At 39.9% G+C, this 13279-nt stretch overlaps 1 protein-coding gene across 6 annotated transcripts in view; it reads right to left on the bottom strand.

The window, feature by feature from the left end:
* Nucleotides 1-1117: 1117 nt before the first annotated feature.
* The window catches only part of PlexA (plexin A), a 73070-nt gene continuing 60908 nt past the window's right edge, over nucleotides 1118-13279 (bottom strand). For 5 of the 6 annotated variants that reach the window (XM_046627226.2, XM_046627225.2, XM_046627227.2 and 2 more), the window contains 9 exons: nucleotides 10121-10852; nucleotides 9897-10022; nucleotides 8555-9777; nucleotides 7484-8404; nucleotides 7163-7376; nucleotides 6872-7055; nucleotides 6062-6796; nucleotides 5771-5916; nucleotides 1118-5529 (listed from right to left, as the gene is read on the bottom strand). In XM_046627226.2, the coding sequence (XP_046483182.1) occupies nucleotides 5353-5529; nucleotides 5771-5916; nucleotides 6062-6796; nucleotides 6872-7055; nucleotides 7163-7376; nucleotides 7484-8404; nucleotides 8555-9777; nucleotides 9897-10022; nucleotides 10121-10852 (4458 nt within the window). In that variant the 3' untranslated portion in view covers nucleotides 1118-5352. The remainder of the gene's footprint in view (nucleotides 5530-5770; nucleotides 5917-6061; nucleotides 6797-6871; nucleotides 7056-7162; nucleotides 7377-7483; nucleotides 8405-8554; nucleotides 9778-9896; nucleotides 10023-10120; nucleotides 10853-13279) is intronic. The other variant, XM_046627229.2, reaches the window with a different exon arrangement.

Genomic DNA, 13279 nt, shown 5'->3' with positions numbered 1-13279 from the left:
TGTGTGTGTGTGTGTGTGTGTGTATTTAAAATTATGAAATAACGAGTGACGAGCACAATGATCGCAATTATATTAGCGTAATGCATTTACGACAGGGTTACGCGGGCGGTTTCCTCGCAGAGTGATAATAATTTCAATTGATGAGTAACGAAGAATCGTTAAAATTGTTAAAAATTTTCGGAGGCGTTTTTTTTTTTTTTTTTTTCTTTTATTTATTTATTTATTTATGCATTTATTTTATTTTGCTTATTCTTTGCTTGCTCAAACTTTTCGTTTCGATCCGCTCTCTACTGTTATTCCATCCTTCTACTTCCCTGTTGTTCATTATTTTTCAACTGCTTATGCGTTATTTCTTACGATCTCTCTCATTCCGCGGTCTACTTTTCGCCTTAATTTTCTCACTTACTCTTATTTAATATGTAACATTCAGAGGGAGGACAGGTGGGACACTCAGGATGGGATACAGACAGACAGACAGACACTGACACAGACACAGACTACAGGCTACCAACTAACTATCTATCTATCTATCTATCTATCTACCTATATATCGTCATTATTATCGTTTTGTTAGTAAATTGTGTCACGTTATTGTTAATAAACGTCTCTAGTTTTTAGCATCCTTTTGGTTTTTTTCTTTTTGTTCTCTGTTTCGTTTTTAATGATCCTTATTCTTATTATTATTATTATTATTTTTATTACTCAAGCTTACATGCCCAAAAATCTACCAGAGGCACTTTGGGTTTATTTAGTACCATTATAAATTGGCGCTTGTCGTATTGTTTCACAACAACATGTTAATGCTCGTCTGTCGAATGCTCGAGGCAAATCAATGACAATGCATAAATCATCGATATATTCCAAAGCTAATGAATAGAATCCATTTTTTTTTTGTTTTTTTTTTTTAAATTTCTCTTTCACTCGCTTCATCTGTCTATTTATTTAACGGCGTTACCACCCTACTGTGCAATGCATTTCATCACGTTCGTCTCGTTCTTTCGTTTTCTGTTGAAAAGGATTCATTTATCTTCTTATTTATTCATTTATTTATTTATCATTGTGATTTTACTAGTTTCATTTTTTCAAATATTTTCACAATTATCAAACTTCGTTCGCAGTTTGCACTTTATTTACAATCTTTAAGGTTTATTATTACTGTAATTATTGGTTTTTTTTTTTTTTTTTTTTTTTACCTTTCTTCTACCAAGTTTACAATAATGTATGTACGTTTCGTTTCGTTTTGCATAGTTTCGTTTAGCTTCGTTAGCGTTCCATTTCCATTCAAATACACACGCGTATATTAAACATAGTTGTTTTTATTTCATTTTCTTAATTTCTTTTTCTCTTTTTTTTTGCTTTTTTTCGTGTAACATTTTCACTTTTTTTTCCCCCTCTCGTCGGTTCATTTCATTCGTTTGTTTATTTTTCATTTATTTTTTTCCCGTTTGTTTCTTTTGAGCAATATTTATATACTTTCTCCACTGACAACTGCACATAGAAATTGACACACTGGTTAAAACTGACACAATTATTACAACGTTCACACTTTTTTTTTTTTTTTTGTTATCATAATCTCCCATTCCCCAACATATCCACGTATACCTATGATAATAATGATAGTAGTAGTAGTAGTAGTAGTAGTAATAGTAGTAGTAGTAATAATAATAACAACAACAACAACACCAACAACAACAACAATATGTATACCTGTATACCTACGGAGTATTTTGCGTGTACATTGTGTAAATCGTAAGAGAGATAATATTCTCGCAGTATTTGGTCTGTCTGTTTGTGGTGAAGTATCGTTTTTCCATCAGCTCGTTTCCTCGCTCCTCAATTCACCATCGGTACGCGTACAAAATTAAACGTGCAAACATTCACTCTAAATATGTCTATCTATCCACAGATATAATGATAATTAACGTTACATTAATGATTATCGTTTCATGTATATATGCATATATGCATATGCGTATACATGTATATTAGAGTGTTTCGTATATAGGTTGTTGACATATTTTTACAACGCATACATACCGAATCCTTTTCAAACAATTCAAAACCGATTGCCCAATTTTATTTAGATTTTTATCTAAACTCTAACCCGTCCCGACAACAGGGTGGATTTTCTCATTTAAAAGAAAACACACGTGTTTCGACGAACACATTTTCAGTAGATAATTTATTGTAAGGGTAAAAAAAAAAAAAAGAAAAAATCTGTAACTGCGAAGTTTTAGCGATCATCGGTGCTACTGACTGAGAGTAAAATTCACATCATCGTACCATGCAAGCGCGAAGAATTGCATACTCATACAATACAATACATGCTAGAAATGTGTCCGAAAACACGTGTATTTTAAATAGCAAAGTTCACCCTGTTGTCGGCACGGATTAGAGTTGAGATAAAAAATACGAAGAAATTAGGCAACTCTTTTTGAATTATTTGAAAATGATTTCGGGGGATATACGTTAAAAAATTCGCCAACAACCTAAATATGGGACACTCTTGAATACATGCACATGTATGTAGACCTGTATATCTATATCCGTATCCATACACACATGTATATACTGTATATTACATACTTGCGTTCAACGAGTGAGTCGTACGTAACATCAATATTCATACATATATGCATACAATGATTTCGTACCAGTACCCATAATATGTTATCGATGCGATACAATCAGACAATACTTAAACAGTGATCAATTATTAACTACCACAGTAATTTTTACCATCGTTATTGTTATTGTTATTATTATTATTATTATTATTATTATTATTATTATTATTATTAATACTACTACTACTACTACTACTACTACTACTACTACTACTACTACTACTACTACTATTATTGTTGTTGTTATTGTTATTTCTGTTCTGCTTTCTCCTGCGATACTTTTTTTTTCTCTCTCACTTTTTCCTTCGCTCATTACTTCTTCTTTTTTATATAACTTATGAATTACAACAATAATTATTAAGAATGAGACAACAACATGACGACGGAGGCATTGAAGCATATTATTTTATTTACGAGGAAAAGTGGCACGAAATGGTTTATCGTCGATTGGAGGGGGTAGGAATAATGGAGGAGGAAAGGGGTACCAGGGATTTATATATACCTATATATACATGTGTATATATATATATATATCACACACAAATACATGTATATGCGTAACGTTACAATTACAACGATGGCGATATATGATGGAGAAATGTAGATAAAGAAAAGAATGAAAATAAGAATTAAAAAAAAAAAAAAAAAAAAATGTATAATATAACAGATACGAGAATGACGAGAATGACAGCGAATTATACAAATTACAAATGGACCGATGAAAACTGACAATTAATGGAGGAATGATGACGGGCTGAGAGGTAGGGGGAATTCGATTACATACAATGATTTTGGGACTAGGGGGTTAATAACAGGGAAGCACGCACACTCAACACAACCGTCACATCGAGATAACCTCGCGCACGTGGCCTTATAGATCATACATATAATATATATACATACATAATGATATAGCTATACTTAACTAAATACACAGTCTGTTCCATTGCTTGGATGTGTTGTTCTCGATTTTGTGTCTCAACTTTTTGTTTTTTTTTTTTGTGTTTTTTTTTCAAATTTTTCAAATTTTTACTTCTCTCCTCCCACTTCGCTCTTGTCTTTTCACGATTTTGCCTCAAGTATTTAACGTTGTAACGTACGTGTACACGACGTACAGAATCACCTGTATACGGTTCAAATTAAAAAAAAAAGAACGAATGCACAGAGTCAGATAATATTGTGGGATCGGATGTCCTGTTTCTTAAAACCCACATTTCGATCTTCTGACCACCGTCGATGATAAGGAACGGCCTTGTCTATAGACGAAACGGAAAAATTAACCGGTGCACGAAAAATTCGTAATCCCGGAAAAAATTATGCATTCTTCGTGCGTTGTACCGTCTTGCTGTCATGAAGAAGGCGAGAAAAAAGAAAAAAAAAAACAATCCTTGTCTCCGCGCAAACTTTCACACACGCGTAAATATATACATGTATCAAAGGTACGTGTACGTTAGCGTTCTCTGACGTCTTCTCGGAAGTAGTTGATGATGCATAGATTTAAATACCTGAGCGTTTCGTTTGTGTATTAATGTAAGTATATGTCTTGATGTGGATTTGTGTGTGTGTGTGTGTGTGTGAGCCTTTATACGTAGAAATATTAATTATCATTATCGTTATTATTATTCCTTATCCTTACTACCTATAATTATTAATATTAGTGATTATTATTAATTGTTATCCTTAAACCTCAGTTCATATTCCGAAAAATTGTTCTCAGCTAGTAGCGGTGGATGGAAATGTTTCTTCGTTAAAATCAATTACGATTACTTATCGTTACGATATAGTATTTAAATTGTATGCATCCATGTATATTTATATATATATATATATATACATGCATATATATATATATATATATATTTATATATAATATTTATACGCTATGCGTAATGATATACACGTATATGCGTATATACGTGTATATCAGTTGATAGTCGGGTCGTTTAAATCGTTTTACACATATACAACATTTGTTAATTAATTATAAATAATTATCAATTAATCATTAATTATCATAATAACATTTATTTTTATCATTTAAAAGATTATTTTCGTATATCGTCGTCGTCATGATACTTCGATGATATATGTATTTATATAGAAACGACGACGAGAACGACGACGATAATATTTATTCACACGATTTAATATCCGACGCGAAGCGGCGATCCGTGTGTGCGTAATTAGGTGCGATCATTATTTTTCTTGTGTGTTTTACATGATCGCGATATTAGAATGCTTTACAGACACCCATGAATTTTCATAATTATTACATTGTATTTACATTGCGTAATATCAAATTACGCAGCGGCAAAAATTGCAGCCCAATTATTCATCGTCATCACTTTCGTAATAATCGTTTAGTAACACACTTCTCGTTACCTCAAGCACAATATTAATCATACACCATTGATACTTGAGGTCAGTGTTACCCGAGATGACATTATCTCCCGACGTTGTCATCAACACTGGAGTAAAAAGTGCAGAAGAGGTGCCATCAGCCTGTCAGACGGACGCGTGCCGAAGGCTCCAGTTGCTCGTTTCGTCGGATTTTTCTCGTGTGAATCGGAAATGTTTTTTTATTTTCTTTTCTTGTTTCTTTTTCTTCCGTTTTGTTTCAATCAATTGAATTTAATTTAATATACCTATTTAATATAACTCAGCACGGCAAATCCTGGCGAGATCTAGTGAACGTTGTTGTACTATCGACATGGTTAGCGAGACATCAGGGATTTCCCTCCGCTGCCATTATGTTGTGCACTTGCTCGAGCTTGTAGGCCAGCCTCTGCTTCTGCGAAAACTCGTCCTCCTCCAACGTTACGATTAATTGTTCGTTGTATTTTACCGCGTATGTGTACAATTCGTAGAGTGCGCAGTTCGTGTTGAATTCTGTCGAGTGCAGCTGCGGGAATGGGGTGAATAAATATTTTATTATCACTGGTACTCGTTCAAGTTAGTTTTGAAAAGCACTACTGACATTATATTACTTTGATGTTAGAATATTCTTATCAATTTGCAAATATTTCCTGTAAACTGCCGTGACGCAGGACTGAATTGTGAAAAATTCCACACAGGCATTCAGGAATCTAATGTGCGTAAAGCTGGTTAAAACGTACGTCAATAAAAATATCGAAGGTACTTACTCTAGATTCTTCGGCAAGCATAGCGTTCATATCTTGATCAGAGATTGCGGGCATAATTTTAATATCGGAATAATATCGATCCACCCATTCTTTGTACCCTGGAATGTCTTTTGCGTATAATAGCTTGGAACTCGGCGAGTCTTTACCTGTGTTTGAAAAATCGATTGTATAATTAGCAATTATGACAACGCAAGGTATATCATCATAAATTTTTTATGCTGTGTTTCGAGGTTCTTAGAAATTCTCAAAATATAGATAGGCATAAATCGACGGATATATTTGCATAATCACCTAATCTATGGTCCGACGTTGAGCAACTGTCCATGAAGGTCTGGGCGACGACAGATAAGCAGGAGTCAACGATGTTCGATTTATGAATATCGAATACAAAGTTTGGATTCTTGATAAGATTGACCCAAAATCTAAGGGGCAGGGAGTTGCTCTTCCACGTGTGTACGACCTCGGGGTCTGATATGCCGTGAAGCAGAGCTTGATCGTCGAGGAAATCGAACATGTATTTTATCGCGAGGGGAAGAGCGGACCCCCGATGCGCGGTACTGAATATGGTCTCGAACAGATCATCGACGAATTTTTGGAGGGTACCCTTGGTCGCGAGTAGCCTTGTGAGGTATATTTCCGAGACCATTTTGTTACCGCGTTCGCCCTCCTTCTGAGCGTCTGTGTCATGATGCTTGACGAGATGCCAGTACTTTATTCCGCTGTCGTGATCATGGTTTAGCGGCGAAGTAGCACGGGACAACGGAGGACTGGCGGAACTGAATTTGCTGAGATTCAGTGTTTCATATTTGTGAGACTTGTCAGTTTTCTCCGAGAGTATCGAGATGTTGTAGAGAGACGACTGTTTCGAGACTAGATTCAGAGACGCGCCATCCGGCACTCTGTAGTGGTTCAGCGTGTTCCTCTTTTTCCAGTCTCCCTCAGCCTTAGTTGTTGAGTCGTCGTCGTACAGTATTAATCTGCCCGATGTGCCGGTGCGCCATTCTGCAGATAACAAACGATGAAAAACTGTTATTTCATTATAGTACGCAGGATTTTTTTGGACCCCGCAAATCTTGCTATCAAACATTCATTGCTACTTACCGAGATCCAAGTCGTCTTTTCGCGGTCTCTGGCTGTACGGAGTAGCTCTGTATATCGTATCCAATGCCTTCTCTTTCACCTGGGATATCGTGTCACAGTCCAAAACCTTCACCGCGACGTTCTCAGTGTTTGGATCCAATCCACTGACAAATACAGTTTGCTGGGATATCGACACGTAGGCGGTCTGCAGGATTGTTATTTAAGTTAATCTCCAGTTGTACTAGTTTCTGTTTTCTCAAAGCTATTAAATACTTAGTATTTTCCAATTGTTCATTCCAACTTTTCACTCACCATTGCCTTAAAGTCGATAGACTGGCGAATCAATTTTTCTTCTGACAATGAGTATCGAGCCTCTGAGGTAATCGCGTCAACCGGTCCCTTGTCCACCTGCTGTTTCATACCTCTGAATAGCATGTACAGTGGCTCGCCGGCGCATTCTCTCAAGAATTTGTAAAGAAGAAAAGTGAACCATGCGGAGAGCATTTTTTCGGCGACGCTCTCAGTTCTGAAAATATAACAGCAATTTCCAGCATCAGTAATCGTACTTGACATGAAAAAAAATTCAACTCGCTAACCAGAAGAGCAAATATTTAATTGGTCACTGTCACTGACCTTCTCAAAAGTAGCTTCGGATGACTTTTTCCCTCCATGCATTTTTCAATAAGTTCGGCTAAAAGTGTCTTGAGAATGTCTGTACAGTACTCCATCTTACTTTGAAGCGTGACCATTATAAGGCTGGCAACATTGACTCGATCCCTCATCGAGAAGTATCTGTTACTTTCAAGGGTCCTAATGAAGAGCAGTAAGAATGTTTTATTCATGATCAGCTGCCCGAACAATCTGAGTCCCTTTTCTTTTCTCATCAGTTCAGGTCTCTCTCTCTGCAGGACGACGTGGTCATCGATATTAGGAAAGAGTATTTTCATGGCGTAAGTTCTGTAGTCAAGGAACGGAATGCCGCCGCTGGTCAGATCGCCGGTCAAATCCGTCATCTCGGTTTGCAGCTCGGCAAAGGCTTCCTTGCACTCGGCGGCGACCCTGAGTTCAAGGATATCCATTTGCTCCTGCATATTTTTCAGCACTCTGTTGCTCTCCGTTGATTTCCTGCGGTAAGCGACGAGGAATGCCGTGAAAATGAACAGCAGGATTACTATGGCCGCTGAAACTCCGTACATCGCGGGCCTGGACAACGACCCGTTGATACCGGTTGGCGAGGCGTAGCTGAGCTTCCCGATTTTATACTTCAGTCCACCTCCGACGACTACAATCACCTCTGGAAGTTCCTGCTTGTTGGCAAGACCCGTATTGTCCAAGGCTGGAGGCTGATGTAATGGGGGTCGACATGTTAGTTGTTGCCTCGATAGGGACGTCACGTTGCAGAAGGAATTGCCGATCTGGACAGTTACGTCCGAATCCTGACACGCGCGGTCCAAGTTCTGACCGTTTATGGTGAGATAGTCGCTTTTGTAGTACTTCACTTCCTCCTCGAACACGTCGTAGACAGGATTCGGGTAGAGCAGGAAGTTTTTGTGCCTGTAAGTGATAAGTATACTGGTCAGAAAAGAGATATAAATGTTGAAATATGCTAAGATTTCGACGTTTGAAGAACGCCACCCAGTATAAACAAGCATTGGAAGTTGTCAGGGTACGATAACACTGCATACAATGAAATTCATCACGAACCCATTAGCGGAGAGATTCTGTACGCCCGTGACATTGTCCATGCGGAATCCGTACTCCAGCATCAGTGGATGATCAGCGTCCAGGTGAGTATCTTCGGATACTTCGACGGCGGGTGAATTGCATATCATGTTTGTATGGCTGAACGTAGCGCACTGAGAGACGAACATTTTGTCGTCGTAATAGACGTACATTTGAGGATTCTGCACGTATCCAAGATTCTTCCCGATTACCGATATCTTTATACCACCTGCGGGAATTCCCTTGGGTATTTTGATCTGTCCCGCAACGCCGCTCTCGACTGATTCTATCGTGGGGTCGTCGACGTATTCGAAAACGCCGTTGTACTGCCTAACTCCGCTGTCAAACTGCATCCTTAGCACACCGCTACGAGTGGTGTTGCTGGCACTGGTCATGCAGAGAGTCTCGTTGGCCTCGGCGCTTATTATGGAGCACGGTAGCTTGTCTATGAAAGCGAGTATCCTGCTGCCGGCGTTCATGTAACGTCCTGTTATCCTGATTACGGTCCCGCCACTCCGAGGGCCATACTTAGGCGATATGGACTCGATGACAGGGTCGACGAATTCAAAGTTGACGTCCGAGTAACCACGGAAATCCTCTATCTTGACTATCACGGGTCCCTTTCGCTCCTGAGGAGTACCAGGTCCGTCAACTCTGCATACGATCTGTTTCGTCCTGACGTAAAGTTCAGGGTAAGGCTCGCACGGAAGTCCGGCAATCGTCGCCCCAGCGTATATATCGGCAAATGTTTTCCCCAAGTTTATTCCTCGTATAGTTACGTTGGTACCTCCTTCCCAGGGTCCAAGCTGCGGCTCGAACGATTGAATCTTCGGGTTTGGGCAGGTTTCATTTCTGTTTAGCCAAATACCGGAACCTCGATTATTGCACTGTTCTTTCACCTCGCACTTATCAGAGCTTTGACACCACCCGCATCCGTACTTTTGGGCGAGAGCCAAACACATGCCACAGTTGTCAGCCATGTCCTTACAACGGTATATAACAACGTGAATGTTGTCAGGATTGTCCAGAGGCTTTGAGCCTCCCCATATCACTGCGAAGGGTACCGTGATGTTAGGCGCCCTTGACGTGTATGAAAATTCTGTCGAATCGCAATATATTGTGTCTGCTAGAAGCTGTGCGTTAACGCTGGTTACACGTCCTTCGATGTTGAACTGACAGACGAACCTCGTTTGTACGATGAATTGCTGTTGAAGAGATAAATAGAAGAATACTTAGAATTTTGATCCCATCGTATTACATGCAGAATCTTTCATCTTAAACATGGTCGACAATTTTCAGATTTATGATCAAATTCTGCGCTCACCCCAATGATATGCACTTTGACACGAATATTTTTCTTTATTCCAGACGAGACCAGTATTTCTTTAGAATCCGTGGCGTTAATAGTAGGACAGAAACCTGGTCCACTTCTATAACTCGGGCCGATTCTCTGGAAATTACAAATACACAACGGATCAATATAACACAGGTTGAATGAAGGGAAAACAATCCGGTTAAAACTGTTCCTCGACAAAAAGCACTACTCACGCTGACTCCGGTGACCAATATGTCATTGCGGCAATTCTCGGCAGTATCGTGCGTGCATCTGTGACCATCGACGCACCAGTCGCAGGGGAAGCTCGACGAAACGCACTGGGTACAAGAGCTGTACGTGTTACAGTCGAAGAAGGTGAAATTCGTGGCAACGAGGTCGGGTCCGCTGGTCATTCGGACGGACAATCTGGCCGTGAAGTGGTGCTCGGCTTGGGGTATCGACGGCAGCAGATCGGTCCTTGGAGTGGTGCAATTAACGCCGTACGATTTTCGAGTAGCATTTGTTATGAGGGTTTTATCGAGGGCCGAGAACGCGCAGAGAAACTGCCCCGGGAGAGTCGGAAGGTTCTCTATCACAAGATCCAGGGTCCTTGCAGTCGTTCTTTGCAGCTGATTCGGAGTGACGCTTGCTATGGTAGTGCACCGACCGCTCTTGTACGAAATCCAGTACAAGGGATCGGTGGCTGCATCCTGACAGTCGCTTCTCAGATTGCACTTGTTCTCCAACGAGCACCAACCACAGTAAGGATCCTTGGCCTCCAAGCAATCCCAACACGTCTTGTATACCGAGCATTCCTGAACTTTGACCTTGGACACCTTGCGTTGTGTCATTACGTAGAGATGCATAAGCTGAGAGTCAAAATGTAGGTCCGAATTCACCGGGGATTTCGGATCCACTTCAAGGTCACCATACTTCTGAGCCGAGGTCGCAGTCTCAACGACGACCTGAAACGAGAAAAAAAAAAACCAGAAATTAATGACCGCAGTAGCCAAGTTCTTCAAGATTAATTTATATTCGTCATTCGTGTGTTTTTGTCTCAAGTACGATGTCGAAGGAAGGATGGAAGGAAGAAAGTAACGCGCCGCCGAACGATGCCGGACTTAATTCCAAATCCACGAGGGTGCCGAGGGGTTGAAACAGTTGAAGTGTAGCGGTGAAGCGGAAGTGGAAGCGGTATCGATCACAGGCCAAGATTTACGATTAACCCAGACTTACGCGTGTTTCATGTTAATTGACAACTTCAGAGCAAAGTAGGTTTTTGGGGGTGGGTTGGCGGGCAGAACGAGGGCGCCGAAGAAGGGAGTATAAGTAAGTTTTATTGCTCTAAACGCGCGGTAAGTGGTCGACCACATTGGTCAGACCCGCCCACGAATTTCCTACTCTTGCAGACGTGGCGTACCTTCGTACAATGTGGGTATTATGGTATGTAGGCATGTACGTACGTACCTACACTCAACTACTTCTTCAAGCGTACCTACATAAACGAAGAAAGAAATAAACGATACCACTGCTATAAATTAACCGGCTAGTAGAGAGAAAGAGTACGTTATATTTATAATGCAATGCAACGCTGCCCACAAGACAGGAACCGTGATTATTTCATTCAAGATATTTCTTAACTATTAAACAGATGATACACACCTCCTGTCCGTCAACCACTACGGACTCCATGCGGTATACATATATAGATATAGGATTCAGACGGGAAAGGATGAGTGAATCTTTCGCATTATAATTGACAGGTGAAAGAATGATACGATTTAAAAAATTATACGCCCTGCAACATTAGGAGCTGGTGTATTTATGTACATGGTAGCCGTAGCCCAAAGAACGATCATAGACGTAACAGTACAACGAGTGCACAACGAAACCGTGAGATCCATCTGTTAATTTACAACTCGAGATAAATAATGACGCTTGATATCTACTGTATGAGAATAAAAATAATAAACAAATAAAGAACGTTCATGGATTGGAGTCATTAACAACACGGGTGAGCAGTACCTCCTTCCAAAGGTACGCTCCGGATAATTTATAATAATGAGTTAGTTGGCCAATCGAGGAGAAGGACGATGGGCACCGGGGCGACGATTATCATCAGAAAAGAGTTGTGGGTTAAAATTCCCCTGACAATAGGTACACGGAGAAGCGTGTATCGTCCATCCATACAGTTCTAAATTCTAGACACATTTTTCCTTTCATACAATAAGTTAAGAATAACTTCTTATCGTGGAGTACAAGCCTTCTGTAATAACTACAATCATCTCTCCAACCCGATAAGAGTCATAAATTCCTCTTGCGTATGCGCGCACACCTTATTAGGTACACTTTTTATTCTACCAATACCTCTTCCGGCTGACCGAGGTGCTTTGGTACACCGTAAGTTTGGTCATCGGAACGAGTATAGCTAGGTACCACCTAGGTACACCACTATCGCACGTGCCGGTGCAGTTAAAACACCTGGAAGACACCTACACTATGCTCGAACCACCCATCAAAGATAAAGTCAATGAAACAGGAAACCTCACGCACGCAGACACACGCGCATTGACACTGTAATATACCTAGAATCCTATAGTCGTAAAGACGCGGGCACCTATGCTTGGTTCTTTCAAGAATGATTTTCACCGTCCTCTGAGGTATCCAAATTGATAATGAAACAAAAGTTTCATTACTATTCTCGTATCCTATGAACCGAAACGGAATCTGCTGGTTCGACTACTTTCATTGGCTGACAATGAAAGAAATGAGAAGCTTAGTGTTACACGTTCGAAGAAATATCTATGGAGCAATGTGCTTCATGAGATCGACGTGCTACTTGGTCACAATATAACCAGCCATGCACACAACGTGTTATTTCGCTCATGATTTGACGATAACTTTCGGGACTTGCTATTGCTGTTGTTGGTGCTTAAAAACAAGGAGTAAAACGTTAGAAAGATAGTTTTTGTTCATGACGTTACGTACTGAACAAACAATGAATTCTTTCAAGCCGATAATCATCTCGAGACGATGAACGGTAGAAAATGTGTAGGTATGGTTAGCGAGGCGATTCTAAAGTAGAGAAGAATGTACGTGTCATACACGCAAGAGGCAACAAGAGTTGAAACGGTTCTCTCGAACAGTGAAAGAAGAATTTCAATATTTTTTTTTTCAATTATCAGTTATTATTCGTTACGTCCGCCAACTCCTCGTTGCACATTCATCTTGCGTAATCCAGTCCACCTCGAATTCAATTTTTTACCAGGCTTTTAAAAAGTTTTTTTTTTTTTTTTTGAACGCCACTATCCTTTTAACGACCACTGTGTGAGCGGCGGCAGGTCATTTTTTATTCAAATTCCTCTGAGCTGGATTGACGAGGATGACGCGTT

The sequence above is a fragment of the Neodiprion pinetum genome, chromosome 5 (assembly GCF_021155775.2).
Source record: "Neodiprion pinetum isolate iyNeoPine1 chromosome 5, iyNeoPine1.2, whole genome shotgun sequence".
NCBI classification, from domain to species: Eukaryota; Metazoa; Arthropoda; class Insecta; order Hymenoptera; family Diprionidae; genus Neodiprion; species Neodiprion pinetum.
Note: the sequence above shows the minus strand (reverse complement) of the source record. Positions and strands in the feature narration are given on the sequence as shown.